Below are 16,471 nucleotides of genomic sequence, written 5' to 3'. Positions count from 1 at the left end.
TGGAAGGGGACCACCAGGGTCATCTAGTCCAACCCCCAGAACGATGCAGGAAATTCATAACTACCTCCCCCACCTTACCCCCAGTGACCCCTACTCCATGCCCAGAAGATGGTCAAGGTACCCTCCTTCTCATGATCTACCCAGGGTCACAGAATCAGCATTGCTGACAGATGGCCATCTAGCTTAAAAACCTCCAGGGAAGGAGAGCTTACCACCTCCCGAGGAAGCCTGTACCACTGAGGAACCGCTCTAACTGTCAGGAAGTTCTTCCTAATGTCTAGATGGAAACTCTTTTGATTTAATTTCAACCCGTTCGTTCTGGACCAACCTTCTGGAGCAACAGAAAACAACACCCTCCTCTATATGACAGCCCTTCAAGCGCTTGAAGATGGTAATCATATCCCCTCTCAGTCTTCTCCTCGTCAGGCTAAACATACTCAGCTCCTTCAACCTTTCCTCATAGGGCTTGGTCTGCAGACCCCTCACCACCTTTTAAGGGTCAGGGCATCTAAGCGTCAGGGCATCCCTTTGGGACGGCCAGTGGCCAGCATCAGAAGATGTGGAATGGGAAGCAGTTCAGCCACCTGAGTGCCCAAAACAGAAAATCCAGGTATGCTTCAAACCACTCGACATTGAACAAAATCCTCTCGGAAGGTGTCCTGAGACAGCTCCACCAAACAGGAGCTGCAGGAGAACAGGTTTGTTTCAGTGGACGGAAGAACTTCTTAGTAGACTGTGCTTCGGGGGAAGGGGGGCATGGCCCTGTCTCCTACTTTGTCACTTCAACACCTGAATCCTGAGGCAGCCACCTCGTTTCACTTCTCCCTGAAGCCAATCTCTGAGCTGAGGAGAAACGTGCCCCAGACAACCCCGAAAGCCAATCACCTGCACTGGGTAAATTGACCCGTTTGCAGACGCCACTGGGCACCACCCAGGGGCAGGGGTTTCTTCTTTTGGTGATAACTTTGGATAGGAAATTCGTATCTAGCCAGTGTTAGGAGACACATTTCAGGTTGGAGAAGGTGAGGTGGTTTCCATTCTCCTGACTGATTCACCCCCTGCCAAAAAAACCCCACAAAAACACGTCGTCCTTGGGCTGCTCACGCCCATGTCACTCCTTAGTGGGACTTACTTGAGTTTTGGTTTTTTTGGCGTTGATTCTTTCAGGCTCCTCCGTGTCAGACGCTGCCTTTTCTCGCTGTCGCTTGGAACTCTTGAGCGGAGACGATGCCTCCTCTTTTATCTTCTACCACACATGAAAAGAAGAAAGGAAGTTTATGTCAAGGGCAGGGGGACATGACCTCGGAGCTACTGGGAGTTAAGACATTTCCTGCCCAAGCATCAATGTGATGCTAAGAGCACATGTTAGGGCCCCTAAAGGTGTTTGTTTATAGCCTGCCCAAGGTGTGTAAAACTGGGAAATCAAACAACAGGAGACATCCAACTAATAATGCAATGGGACTAGGACTGGGGAGGGGCCGTGGCTCAGCAGTAGAGCATCTGCTTGGCATGTAGAAGGTCCCAGGTTCAATCCCCGGCATCTCCAGATAAAGGGACTAGGCAAGTGAATGATGTGAAAGACCTCTGCCTGAGACCCTGGAGAGCCGCTGCCTGTCTGAGTAGATAATACTGACTTTGATGGACCAAGGGTCTGATTCAGTATAATCAGACCCCCCTCTGTGACCCGCCATGACCAGCTTTTACAGCAATATTGGAACAGAGCGAGAGAAGCTCTTGGAGTGGTCGGAACATACCTTGGTCGACTTCTTCACAGAGTCTGCTTTGCTATCGTTACTCGAAGTGCTGGCGGCGCTGGGAGAGTTGCGGCCGCTGGACCGGATGTCTTCGTTGATAGGGGAGGCTCTACCATCAGGGCTGGTGGGCTGCTTTTTACGGCCACTGCGTAGTGTAGACATCTGCTGGTGTACACAGAATTGCAGGAAATGTGACAAAGGCTGTTGTGTCTGTACCCCATGGCCTCTGGGGCCAAATCGGTGGCAAGATTCCCTGGTGACCAATTCCAGCACAGCTCTCTGTTCATCTTTTTATATAAAAAGGTGCCTTTTTAAAACACTGGCAGTAGCGACAGTTTCATGCCAATAACATCTCGGAATACACCAAATAATCATTTCCTTGTTTCTTCTACCATACCCCAACTAATCAGCTAACGGAAACAGAAACCGACTGTATAGTAACAACAGAGGAGGGACTGTGGCTCAGTGGTAGAGCATCTGCTTGGCATACAGAAGGTCCCAGGTTCAATACCCGGCATCTCCAGTTAAAGGGACCAGGCAAGGAGGTGATGTGAAAGACCCCTGCCTGAGACCCTGGAGAGCTGCTGCCGGTCTGAGTAGACAATACTGACTTTGATGGACCCAGGGTCTGATTCAGTGTAAGGCAGCTTCATGTGCTCAACTTCTTCAGGAATCTTCCAGGAAGACTGGACGGGTCTCAAAAAGGCAGGTATGCTGCTGGCTGTCACCCCAGAATAGGCCAAAACTCAACAAGGAGATGCAACTGCTATCAGTGATGGACACCGCAAGATAAAAGTGGAGCATAACTATGTTAATTATATACACCCCACAACCATCACCAGCCACCAATCATTTATTTATTTCTAAGAATATTAATATAATCTTGTGTGAATTCCCCCCTCCCTCGCAAGAGCAAAACACCCAGACGGGGAGCCTTCAGCCTGGATGCAGAAACAGATCTTTGTTGTCCTTTCTTCCAAATCTCAGGGTCCTATGAAGAAGAATGTTTATTTGAAAAGCTCAGCCCTATCAATGGATGCTCTGAGTTTCGCTTTCAAGTAGAAAGTAGCCAAAAATAAAAGGAGAATCCCCCTTTTTTGATTTTTCAATCTGTCCATGCTCTTTTTAGAATATGATCAGCTAAAACCAAGGGTTGCTGTAATCTTTACGATTTAGTCCTCCTTGTAACAAAAAAGGCACTTGATGAGGAATAAAAAGATTTGCTGAAATAAACCAAGACGCCGGGGAAGAAGAGCAGATCTGCAGGGAAGGAAGTTGTCAGAGGCAGACCAAAGTTCCCCTTCAAGCTTGGGCACGTTCTTGATGTACCAGGAAGATTATGCAGCAACAATTAACACCATGTCATCTGCTACCTTTCTAATTTAGCAGCTGTTTGGGTAGCTAGAGACCACAAAAATGATGAAATGAAGTCGAAGAACCGACAGAGCAAACCTGACAAGGTGTTTGGCAGCAGGGAGAACAAAGGTGCGACCAAAGAGTGGTTGGATTGGCCTGAGAGAAGGGGGACGAACCTTGTCACCTGGCAACCCCGTCAGCTTGCACGAGAAGATGCCCCTAAAAGGTAGTCAACCTTCCCCCTCTGCTGTCGTTGTGTGCACAGCCTGCCTGACTGTTTGGCACAAGGAGCTGCTGCTGAACACTCCCTAAAACTACTTATAGATTCTGTGCAGGAAAGGGCTGGGGATCAGTGATAAGCGTGTACTTTTTACGAAGGCCTGGGGTTTGGTCCTTAGGCCCCCCCGTTTAAAGCGGTCTTGGGGTGCAGTTCTGGGTAAGGCTCTTGCCTGAGGCCTGGGATGGCCGCCGCCAGTCCGAACCGATGGGCCAAAGACCTGGCAGTAGCAGGCAGCTTCGCATGAGCAATTTACATCTGCATCTATAAGAGCGCAGGGTCATCTGCTGAAGCTGGAGGGTGAGAGATTCAAAACAGAGAAAAGGAAATATTTCTTCACACAACACATGGTTAAATTGTGGAACTCCCTGCCCCAGGATGTGGTGATGGCTACCAACTTGGAAGGCTTTAAGAGGGGAGTGGACATGTTCACGGAGGAGAGGGGTATTTATAGCTACTAGTCAAAATGGATACTAGTCAGGATGCATACCTATTCTCTCCAGTATCTAAAGAGCAGGCCTATTATATTAGGTACTGTGGAACACAGGCAGGATGGTGCTGCTGCAGTCGTCTTGCTTGTGGGCTTCCTAGAGGAACCTAGTTGGCCACTGAGTGAACAGACTGCTGGACTTGATGGGCCTTGGTCTGATCCAGCATGGCCTTTCTTATGTTCTTATCTCTGGCCTCTTGTAATGCAACTGGTGGGTTGGGTCAGTGGCACGTATTGGGGATAACAGGGCATGAGGAGGCTGAGGTCCCTTCACCGTGTCTGATTATCACAGCTATCCGTGCACGGATCACATTCAGATTAGACTACTGCATCATGCTCTGAGTGGAGCTGCCTTTGAAGATTGTTTCCTAAGCTTCAGCTGCTTCAGAGCACAGCAGCAAGGTCACTGGCGGGCATGAGCTACGGGGACCACATCCCGATATTCTCTGAAAGTCAGCCAGGCTTCTTCCTCGCAACACAATCCCAGGCAACCAAGAATCATACAGAGAAAGTGATGATGTCACAACACCTCAGGTCCAATTGGCTCTGGCAACGTAACAGTGCCACAGAGGCAATGAGGGCCAATTCAGAGTGAGAGCGATGCTTCCTGTATCATAGTGCCCTCGGTCGGGATGGTTGTGGGCAGGAGGGAGAGGCTTACAAACTGGGCTGAGAAGATGGCGCACTGTTTTGGCTCAACCCTCCCAATCAGTAATGCAGGCAGCCACAGGGGATCATGGTTCAAGTTCTCTCTGCAATAAAGAGGATGGGACGGCACAGAAGGGGGCCAGCAACCTACCGAGCCTCGACTCCGCCGTGTCCTCATGCTATGCTTCCCGCTGAGTCCATCTTCTTCCTCTTTGACGGGCTTAAACATAAAGGGGGGCGGGTCCACAGGCTTCTCGATGGGGGGGAGCTCCCCGTACTTCTTGAAGTGGATGCGGCAGTCGGTACACAGCAAGATGTTCTCTCGCCCGCCGTGGTGCCAGTCCTTGGAGGCTGCAGTCAGAAAGAGAGGTGAGGAAACTGAGTTGCTGCTGTAGACCAAAGGCACGTACCATTATATATACATGGTGCAGTGGTTAAGAGCGGTGAACTCTAATCTGGGGAACCAGGTTTGATTCCCCACTTGACCAAGTGAGAGGTGGATTCTAATCTGGTGAACTGGGTTTTCCCCCACTCCTCCACGTGAAGCCAGCTGGGTGACCTTGCGCTAGTCTCTCAGAACTCTCTCAGCCCCACCTACCTCACCAGGTGTTTGTTGTGAGGAGGGGAAGGGGAGGCGATTGTAAGCCGCTTTGAGACTCCTTAAGGGTAGAGAAAAGCGGGGTATAAAAACCAAACCAGGAAAAGCGAGGCAGAAAAGTGGCAATTCAACCAACACCAGCAGTGACTGAGCAGAGTTTTGAGTTCAAATCAAGGACAAGACAAGTATCAGCAGCTAAAGGGAGCTAAGATACCGAATCCTGGGCACTCCTGAGTTGTACCCAGTAAGTAAATATTTACTACAGTCCTAGACCAGAATGCTGTTATATACATAAAATTAAAAGTATAACACAGGTTATAAATATAAATATATCATCTATCAGACTCCATATGATTGATAATCATTCGTCACCACTAAAATATAAGGTAAAATAATATTTTAAAAGAATTAAAATGGGTAAAGGAAGATATATAATAATTAATGGTTTATGATCCTTCCTGAACCAGTGTAGCCCAAGATTTCCCAATCTTTAAAACCAGCCATCCAAATTTTGCCACCTTAAAAGTCCTCTACTGATTCTTATCTGATAACACAGTACAAAGGCAAAACATTCTATTCTTCCCCAGCGAGCCCTTCATTACAGGAACAATGAAAGCCTCCCGAATACCCAGCATTTTTCTCCCACTAGGTCTCTCCTGCCGAAGGATGTCTCCTGGCACAGTGGTGGAATGGAATCACAGGATACACCCACTGACCCTACAGATGTCAACTGGTCATTTAGCCATCCTAGGGAACCCTTTGTGTGACGGGGCGCAAAGCGAGGTCTAACGAACTTGCTACCACGCCGTAGGCGTGGGTAGATTTATGGCAGAATTGCCAACTCAGAGTAGGGAAATTCCTGGAGATTTGGGGGCGAAGCCTGAGAAGGGATATTATGTCACAGAGTACACCATCCAACGGTGCCATTTTCTCCAGAGGAACTGATCTCTGTAGTCTGGAGATCAGTTGTAACTCTGGGAGACATCCAGGCCTCAACTGGAGATTGGCAACCCTAACTTTTAGATATGGCAGCTGCATATGAGACGAGAGTATCTCTCTGGGTGAGTGTCACAGAGTGGACAGTTTTAATAAGGGCAACAGTCTTGAGAAGCACCTAAAATCCAACTGTGGTTTGGTTTTTGTTTCTTAGGTTCTAAAAAATATATTTTTCTTGTTATGTATTCCAGGGGGGGGGGGGAGGCGGTTGTTTCCGTACTGCGTTTGTTAAAAACCCGCCATGGGCCGCCAGCTGACAGCAGGATACCGACTGAAATAAACTGACACAATCGCACAACTCCCCATTACAGCCATCACAACTAAAATTAGCCCCTCTAAACACAGAAAACTGGAACACGTACGGCTTTCAAAAAAGGGAGACTTCAAATAGTCAAGCTGTTCTTCGACACGCGCCTTCAGCACAAATAGCCTGCTGTGATCACCAAGCCAGTAAACCAGTGACACACTTGGGGAGGGGGGGCGGCACCCTGCAGCTGCTGCCCAATGCTGCGGCCTTGAACGACGGGGGCTATGAAAGACGGGCCAGTTCTGAACATGAGCCTCTCCTTTGGGGACCTGAGGCAAAGAGCCTCGTTCTTCCCATCTGCAATATGGAGGCAACACCGACCCACCCTCACAGCACTGATGTATCAAGGTGACATAAGCACACAGAGTGCTTGAAAACGCTGCACAAACACTAAGTTGTTCTTAGGATCAGTTGGCAGCTTCCCCTTTCGGTGTCTTCCCCCACCCCCCATCGTGGAGCCAGCGTGGTGTAGTGGTTAAGAGCGGTGGTTTGGAGCAGTGGACTCTGATCTGGAGAACTGGGTTGGTTTCCCCACTCCTATACATGAAGCCAGCTGGGTGACCTTCGGCTAGTCACAGCTCTCTTAGAGCTCTCTCAGCCCTACCTACCTCACAGGGTACCTGTTGTGGAGAAGGGAAGGGGGGAAAGGAAGGGGGGAAGGGAAGGTGATTGTAAGCCGGTTTGATTCTCCCTTAAGTGGTAGGTAAAGTCGGCACATAAAAACCACATTCTTCTTCTTCATCGACAACCTAAAGAGCCCAACAGGCTCCAGGCTCCCATGCAGCCTAGAGGCAAACGTCCCCTTTTTTGCTTCAGTGATGCTCGGAGGCATCTTCTCCGTTTTCCTGAGAGGCAAACCCACCAGGGAGAGACTTCTCAAAGTTGGCGCCGTGCTTCCAAAATGGTGGAAGGGGCATTCAATAAACATACTATCCAATCAAAACCTTAAATTGCGGAAAGCGCTCAGTTTTTTTTTTTTTTAATTTCTTGGGACGGGGTAAAGAAAGAGATGAAGGTGCCTACTGGTGGTGAAGCAGTGGCGACAGGCGTAGCCCTTCAGCTCCTGCTCGCTGTCTTCACTGTCGAAATCATCCTCACTGGCCGAACTCAAATCCACTAAAAGAGACAAAGAAACAGGAGAGGAAAACAAAGAGCAAATCACAGAGTCAGGAAGTTTCTCCTTCTTCGCTTTTGTTGTTGTTGTTGTGCCACCTATCAGCAGATGAAATCACAAACAGTGTGTTTGCCAGGCACGGGTGGAAGAGGCACACTTGGAGCTACTGGGTTGCGCGTATGGGGGTCCTCATTCAACGCAGATCAGCACGGGAGGAAACCGCCACGTTCCCATGCAAACTGGGACAAACACAAGTCTAAAGCCATTTATGCACAGGAGGCTTTGCCTTGAATTTGCTGCTGTCTAGATGCACATTTGCCCTGACCTGGATGGCCCAGGCTAGCCTGATCTCGTCAGATCTCAGAAGCTAAGCAGGGTCAGCCCTGGTTAGTATTTGGATGGGAGACCATCAAGGAATACCAGGGTTGCTGTGCAGAGGAAGGCACTGGCAAACCACCTGTTAGTCTCTTGCCATGAAAACCCCAAAAGGGGTCACCATAAGTCGGCTGCAACTTGACGGCACTTCACACACACACACACACACACACACACATTTTCCCCATCCAATTTCTCAAAACTAAAGAATAAGCCCCCATGCAGAGTTTTGAGAATTCGGATGGGGAAATTGTGCATCTAGAGAGCGGCAAATCCAAGACAAAACCTCCTGTGCATAAATGTCCTTAGCGAGCCAGGCATCTTTCTGCAGCGGCCCCTTTTTTGCCTATGCTGTCGCCCACAGGTGCGAGGCAATTGCTTGCTGATCCCAGCCACCTGCCATTCATGGGGATAATGAATAGAGAGCCCGAGCGCAGACGAGAGCTCGAACTCTATTTTCCTGGCTGCGTTCAGTCAGAGGCGGACAGCCATTACCCTCCTCTGTGGCCCTGTGCATCTAAACAGAGATAAATGCGCTGCTTTTAGCCTCCTACTTACAGAACTCGCTGGAGGGGGGCCTGGAGGGGGTGTTAACGGGCGTGGAAGCCGTTCGGGTCTTAATTCTCCGGAACACAGCCTGCCTCCGATGCCTGCGGTGAGCCCGGGAACTTGCAGCTTCAGGGGTTTTCTTCCAGTAGTAATAGAAGGTGATCAGTTCTCCCTGCGAAAGCGGAAGGAATCACAATGTTGTCAAAAACATTGGCAATCGTAAGAACATAAAAAAAGCCCTGCTGGATCAGACCGAGGCCCATCAAGTCCAGCAGTCTGTTCACACAGTGGCCAACCAGGTGCCTCTAGGAAGCCCACAAACAAGACGACTGCAGCAGCACTGTCCTGCCTGTGCTCCACAGCACCTAATATAATGCACCTGCTCCTCTGATCCTGGAGAGAACAGGTATGCATCATGACTAGTATCCATCCTTACTAGTAGCCATGGATAGCCCCGTCCTCCATAAGAATATAAGGAAAGCCCTGCTGGATCAGGCCCATCCGTCCAGCATTCTGTTCACACAGTGGCCAACCAGGTGCCTCTAGGAAACCCACAAACATGACAACTGCAGCAGCATTATCCTACCTGTGTTAATTAGACAGGAATTAGACAGAGTTGCGTACATTAGGTCTATCAATGGCCATTAGCCACCACGACTAAAGGGAATGTCCACATTCAGAGGCAGTAAACCTTTGAATCCTGGTGCTAGGAATCCATATCAGGGGAAGACCCTGGCCCCTATGCCCTGTTTGTTGGCTCTCCAAGGCAACTGGCTGGCCACTCTGTGAAACGGGATGCTGGATGAGATGTACCACTGGGTCTGATCCAAGAGGAGTCTTCTAACATCCTTCGCATGCCCCCACTTTCATGCCCAGCTTGTGAACCCCCCCCCCCCCGAGGCATCTGGCTGCTCTCTTCCGGAAACAGAATGCTGGGCTACACAGAGCTTGGCCTGATCAGGCAAGGCATCTCTTATATGTTTAGTGACAGGAGAAGTAATGGAGATGGACGGATTTGAATTCGGAACGGGAAATAGTAGCAGCAGCACCAAGTACTACTGGTAACCTTTCTGGGTTTGGAAAAACCGCACCTGAGATTAAAACATATGAGACAAAGCCCTAAAAACACCGAAGCTGTGCTAAAACCATCCATTTCCTTTTAAAATAGGAATCTATCTGGCCACGATAATTAGACAGTAAAAACGCATACCAAGGTAATTCCGCAGCGTAATGAACTTGGCTCCTGTTCAAAAACCAGAGCAGACGATATTCAAACTAGCAGGTGTAATGCCGAGCTAAAGCGCAGAATGTGGTTTTAATCTCCTCTCTTTTTTGCTTTGAAACCCTATCATTTCCAAGAGGCTTGCCTGCCTCAAGGCGGAGGGGGGGGGGAAGCGCTGCCTCTTTCAAGTTGCAAGAGGACCGGAGGTGTTTCTCGCTGGCCTCTTGAATAAACATAGCTCAACTGCCCATGACAAGGAAAAAAGACGGGGGTCGTGTCTCCTGGAATCGACCGTATGATCTAATCCCTATGAAAGCTCAACCTGTGTGCTCAGCTGGGCTGCGTTCCACAGCTTCCGCGCGGGCGACGCTTCCCAGGCACAAATGGGACCTCAGCGGTAAACCGCTGAGCGAAAAAGCAAACCAAGGAAAAAGCAAGCCTGTGAGCGTCAGCCGATACCGCTCAAGGCTTTTTAAAGACGTCAAACGGGAAATGGAGAACGCAGGATAAACTGCGAAAAACTGCTACCTTTGTTTGGGGTGGAAAGAGCTCTCGTTCTGCGTGCCAATGTGGCACTCTAGCAGTGATTACCATTGCGATGTCCCCGCTAGCAAAACTGTGGGTGCAGCCACAGCTATCAAAGTGCAACAAGGCAAGCTGAATGGCGAAAACAGGTTCATGAGCATTCATGTGCAGGTGTGGAGAAGGAGCAGAAAATGGCAATGGATTCCATACGCTCTCCAGCGTAGTTCCCCCAGTGACACTGGAGAACGATGCACAACCTGGCAACGTCTGCTAGGATGCATTCGCGTCTGGCTGGTTGAATTGAACAAGGGTTGGAGAATCTGAATTATTCAAAGATGCTTCATCCGTTACCCAGTTGCTCTCCGCATGGGGACTGTCCATATTATGTACATTCACAGACCATGTGCAAAATGCCCCGGCTGACATTGATTCGGATACCTTCTCTGCAACTCTGTGCACAGTCAATCACGATGTACATTCACCAGTCAACCATAACATGTACAACATACGTGCGTACAGGCAGGCATCCCTCATATGAAGACCAGTCACAGCGAATAAGTGCTTGGCTCAGCAGAAAAAGTACCAGCCCTCTGCCGTACATGGCCCTTACCTAGGAATGCCCCTTATAGAATCATAGAGTTGGAAGGGACCACCAGGGTCATCTAGTCCAACCCCCTGTACAATGCAGGAAATTAACAACTACCTCCCCCTCACATCCCCAGTGACCCCAACCCTCCCCCCGCCATGCAGGATCCCACAATCAAAATTATGCCACCCAGCTCGTGTACCAGATAAAAGGAGCGTATGCCACAGACCACATTTAAGCAGCGGGAAATATACCTCCCCGAAGACAGAGTCAAACCCTCCTGCCGATCACTTCCTTCCACCCAAAGATGTCTGCAGCGTTTGGTGCCAATTCTAAACGTACAAAGCTGACTTCTAGTGAGACAGACCATGGGCTCATCTAGCTTCAGTACTGTGTATAGAAGAAGACGAAGAAGAGGAGGAGGAGGCAGAATCAAACTGGCTTACAATCACCTTCCCTTCCCCTCCCGACAACAGATACCCTGTGAGGTAGGTGGGGCTGAGAGAGCTCTAAGTGCTGTGACTAGCCCAAGGTAACCCAGCTGGCTTCGTGTGTAGGAGACAAATCCAGTTCACCGGATTAGCGTCCGCCGCTCATGTGGAGGAGTTGGGGAATCAAACCCGGTTCTCCAGATCAGACTCCGCTGCTCCAAAGCACCGCTCTTAACCACACCACCACGCTGGCTCAGGTAGAAAGAAATCCTTCCCTAACTTCCACTACCTTGACGCTGTTTTTACCTGGAGGTGCCCAGGATTGACACAGGTTGTGTGAAAAGCATGCGCTCCATGCCACTGAGGGGCGGCCCCTCCCGCATCAGTAGAGATCAGGCCAGTAAACAGCCATTCACCCGTGGCAAGCAGCGATGGCTTCCACACAGAGTCCAAGTGTGTAAACCGGAAGAGGATCGAGAGGGTTTGTTGCGTATGAGTCCACTGACTTGCCACAGACAGAGGTAAGCATGGTTAAAGAAGGTTGGGACAATCCTTAGGGACTTCCTTGGGCTCACTGGCAAGGCTAGCGTATACGGCTACAGCCACCTGTGACTGTGCAAACAGGGCAAGGGAGCCACTTCCAAACAAGGCCAGAAGTTGCACGGTCTTATTGATTTCATCCGAACATTTGTATGGCGCTTCTCCACCTGCCCAAAGCGTCTTACAAAACAAAATGAGACCCTGAAGAGAATAAGTCCCTCTCCACCATCCATTATGTCTCCAGTTGAAGCTTATCACGATGATGTTAAATTAAAACCGGGCGTTCATTTTACTTATAATTGTATGATCAAGCCCACAGGAGAAATTAAGACCCTGACCAATCTTCAAGAAGATTTTCAAAAATTGAATTGGCTGACTTATTTACAACTGAGGTCTAATTTACAAAAAGACTGTTTTTATCCCCAACCATTTCGTGAACTAACAGAATTCGAGCAGATAACATCCAAAAATGACTCACACTTATTAGGAAAAATCAATAAGCTTCTTCTGAAATACAAAACAGAAGAGGAACAAGTGAAAATCAATATGATAAAATGGATGCAAAATTTTGGAGAAATGATTAATATGGATTTATGGGGAAAACTTTGTACTTCCGAAATGAAATACACCGTCTCTCAAGAAGTGAGAGAAAACTGGTACAAAACATTTTATAGATGGTATTTGACTCCTAATATGCTTTCTCAGATGACTACCCCTGGAAAAAAAGGTGCCTGTTGGAAATGCCAAGATACTGATGGTTCTTATTTTCATGTCTGGTGGACATGCTCAAAGATACAAACATATTGGAAAAGAATTCATCAAGAAATTCAGTTAATGTTAAATATTAAGCTAACTTTTGACCCCAAATTCTATCTACTCAGTATAGTGCCACTGAATTTACCTGCGAAATTTCAGGACGTTCTTAAATATGCTACTACTGCAGCTAGAACGGTTCTTGCAAGAACCTGGAAACAAACCCACATACCCGAAATAGAAGACTGGAAAGAAAAACTATTGGAATATGCTAGCATGGCTAAGATGACTTTCGAGATTAATTCAAAATCTACTGAATCTACAGAGCAATTTCATGATAAGTGGATGTCATTCTACACCTATATGAATTCTAGTTAATTGAATGTAACATGACGGTTATGTAATATTCAATTTGTTATACACAATAGTAATGTAATCTTAGACTCTTATACAATAGAATACTAATATAAGTAATAACAGAATGACACTATGTAACAGTTTTTTTAGTATAGAGAATGTCTCTTAATATACAATCGAGCTTATTTTTTATTATTGTATTGTTTTTATACTTATAATATTCAATCCCTTCCTTTTTTCCCCTGCACCCCTTCAATTATATAAATAAAATTATATAAAAAAAAAAATGAGACCCTGGAGAGCCGCTGCTGGTCTGAGCAGACGATACTGACTTTGATGGACCAAGGGTCTGATTCAGTATAAGGCAGTTTCATGTGTTATGAGGAGGGGCTGTGGCTCGGTGGTAGAGCATCTGCTTGGCATTCAGAAGGTCCCAGGTTCTTTCCCCGGCATCTCCAGTTAAAGGGACTAGGCAAGTAGGTGATGTGAAAGACCTCTGCCTGAGACTCTGGAGAGCCGCTGCCGGTCTGAGCAGACGATACTGACTTTGATGGACCAAGGGTCTGATTCAGTATAAGGCAGCTTCATGTGTTCAAAAAAATTAAAACAAAACATTAAAAGACAGTAAAAACCCAGCATTAAAAACCCAGCCCAGCATAAAAACACAGACCACTGACAGTTTAAAATTACTTTCCAGATTAAAACAGGGTAAAAAAAATCAATTAAAAGCCTGGGTGACCGGCCCTGACAAGAATAATTTCAGAAGCTTCCATATAATCCTGTATTGAAACTCAAATTTGGGGAGGGGGGGATGTGTTTGAGGACCAGAGCTGTAACAAGGACAGATAAAGCTAGGGGGCGCAGCACAAGTATATCATGAATAAAGTAAATGTTATGTTATAACTCTTTGTTATTTTTGTATTTGGCTTTTTACCAAAACAACACCTATGAAAACAGAGGGGGTGCAATTTTAAATTCTTGCCTTGGGCACAAAATTAGCTCGTTTATGGCTCTGCAAAGGAATGAAGGTCAGAAAGATGAGCGCGAGCTGTTCTTCCGGGAAGTCTCACTTAAAAAAACCTAAAACCTGACACTTAAGAGAGAGAAAAAAAACAGTCTTCCACAAAGGAATATCAAATGACCTTGGCCTGGATCACCGCTCGTTGACGGGGGCATCAAGGAATGACTGACACCAAGACAAACACCACAGACAGAATGCTCATGATCACCTGATACCAAATCAACTACAAACCTTTTCCTGCATTCAGCTGTGAGCCGAGAGCTGTGTAACCAATAACCCCACGGAGGATTTTTATAGCGCTTTGGGAGTTCAATGTGCATCATGTTATCTCAGCCAACGTGGTGTACTGGTTAAGAGCGGTGCTTTGGAGCAGTGGACTCTAATCTGGAGAACCGGGTTGGTTTCCCCCATTCTTCCACATGAGCGGAGGACTCTAATCTGGTGAACTGGGTTGGTTTCTCCACTCCTACACATGAAGCCAGCTGGGTGACCTTGCGCTAGTCACACTCTCTCAGCCCCACCTCCCTCACAGGGTGTCTGTTGTGGGGAGGGGAAGGGAAGGTGATTGTAAGCAGGTTTGATTCTCCTTTAAGTGGCAGAGAAAGTCGACATATAAAAACCAACTCCTCCAACTCCTACTCCTCCTCTTTTCCACACAAAGCCATCTGGGTGACCTTAGGCCAGTCACAGCTCTCTTAGCCCCACCTACCTCACAGGGTGTCTGTTGTGGGGAGGGGAAGGGAAGGCGACTGTAAGCAGGTTTGATTCTTCCTTAAGCGGTAGAGGAAGTTGGCATATAAAAACCAACTCTTTTTCTTCTGCTTCTTACTGTTAATCCTTACGCCAGCCCTGCAAGGTCAGTCAGTATTATTATTCCCATATTGTGGACCTGTGGTGGGGAGGCTGAAGCTGAAAGAATGCTGCTTGCCTCTGTCCTCTGAGACATCTCACGGCAGAGATGGCCACCCAGATCTCAGCTCATTCATTCTGGTAGGCACTCAGCTACGCCAGCAATACTGACAACACATGCAAACCTTGGCTACTGTTAAAAACCTGCAATCCAAGAGAAACATGCAAGCACGGTTCAGTAGCTCTCTCTGAACACTCTAACCCAAGAACAATCCTCTGTCCTTTGCAATCTGGGTGCGTCACCTGAACAAGAGAGAACAAGAGCATCATTAACAGGCACTTGAAAGCTCTGCCTGCATGCTCGGCTATGCACTCCAGACACGTAAACTCCGCCCCAGGTTTTACCAGCTGCCTGGCCTACACTATCAAAGGCTATCATGTCTGGCAAAGGAATTAAACCCTGGAGTGGAGTGAATTGGAGAGGATTAGGAACGACGTATGGGTCACTGCCTGGGTGGCAAGAGCTCGAACACAAACACACAAAAAGAGGAGTCCGGGGAGCTCCGGCTCTACAAACAGGGAGAGGACGCGGCTTCCCAGCCTCGCTGCAAGTCGAGTCAATTGAGCGGTAATCAAACATGCAGAGTGTGTGCGCCCGCCACAGAAGAAGGCCCATCCGTTGAGCATAAATCCAAGGAACAAAAGCGGAGGAAATCAATAGCCTACTGAAACATTAACACAGGCAATCATTGATCAAAAGGGCCCTTCACAAAAGGGCCGCCTGGCGCACAAGCGAGCATTCTTTTTTGGCTCGCGAGACAACGCCACAGGAGGAGGCTCGTAAGGGCCGTGCAGATCCGGGGTGATCTCACCACGCTTGCCTGCAGGAAAGAGGCCAGGCAGGAGCGTTGTCAGCAAGGTGAGCCGGGCTGGTTTTATGGACCGATGAGGGACCGGGGAGGCAAAACCGCTGCTCCAAACCTTGCATGCCCCGGGCAGCCGATTCTGGCTCAGAGAGACGCTCCCGGCCAAACCAGCGCACATTCAAGTCTATTTTTAAACGCCTTCTTGTGGCAGCAGCTGAAAGGTCCTTTAGCAAGAGACACATCAAAGCCCTTTGCAGGAAGAAAAAAAACAGCACGGTTTTTGTCCTCATCTTCTCCTAGTCATCTCAACATTTTTACCCTGCGATCTTCTTCAGGCAGGAATCTTGAAACAGAAGACAACCCACCAGGCTCAATCCTCCCCCTTCCTGACCCACGGCAAAAACATCCCTCCCAATCGTGACTATTCCCATTGGAGCGGTGGACTCTGATTTGGAGAACCGGGTTTGATTCCCCACTCCTCCACATGAGCGGCGGAGGTTAATCTGGTGAACCGAGTTGGTTTCCCCACTCCTACACATGAAGCCAGCAAGGTGACCTTGGGCTAGTCACAGCTCTCTCCGATCTCTCTCAGCCCCACCTACTCACAGGGTGACTGTTGTGGGGAGGTAGAGAAAGTCGGCATATAAAAACCAACTCTTCTTCTATTCTACCTTTGGACTGGATGGCGTCCCCACGATGGCTGTGAGACGGCAGCCAATTCTGTGTCATGTTCGAAGGGGAACTTGCAGCCTTCTGACTAACACATGAAGCTGCCTTATACTGAACCAGACCCTTGGTCCACTGAAGTCAGTATTGTCTACTCAGACTGGCAGCAGCTCTCTAGGGTCTCAGGCTGA

The 16,471-nt window shown here is 48.3% G+C and overlaps 1 protein-coding gene across 3 annotated transcripts in view; it reads right to left on the bottom strand.

Moving 5' to 3' along the window:
- Positions 1-16,471, bottom strand: part of RERE (arginine-glutamic acid dipeptide repeats) — a 326,934-nt gene that overhangs the window by 14,422 nt on the left and 296,041 nt on the right. For 2 of the 3 annotated variants that reach the window (XM_056865254.1, XM_056865255.1), the window contains exons 12-16: positions 8,474-8,636; positions 7,450-7,542; positions 4,677-4,876; positions 1,755-1,916; positions 1,133-1,246 (exon numbers count right to left, since the gene is read on the bottom strand). In XM_056865254.1, coding sequence (XP_056721232.1) covers positions 1,133-1,246; positions 1,755-1,916; positions 4,677-4,876; positions 7,450-7,542; positions 8,474-8,636 — 732 coding nt within the window. Of the gene's footprint in view, positions 1-1,132; positions 1,247-1,754; positions 1,920-4,676; positions 4,877-7,449; positions 7,543-8,473; positions 8,637-16,471 lie in introns of all 3 variants that reach the window. The other variant, XM_056865253.1, reaches the window with a different exon arrangement.

Source organism: Euleptes europaea, chromosome 19 (genome assembly GCF_029931775.1).
Source record: "Euleptes europaea isolate rEulEur1 chromosome 19, rEulEur1.hap1, whole genome shotgun sequence".
NCBI classification, from domain to species: domain Eukaryota; kingdom Metazoa; phylum Chordata; class Lepidosauria; order Squamata; family Sphaerodactylidae; genus Euleptes; species Euleptes europaea.
The sequence above is the reverse complement of the archived record's forward strand: the minus strand, read 5'-3'. Positions and strand labels throughout refer to the sequence as shown.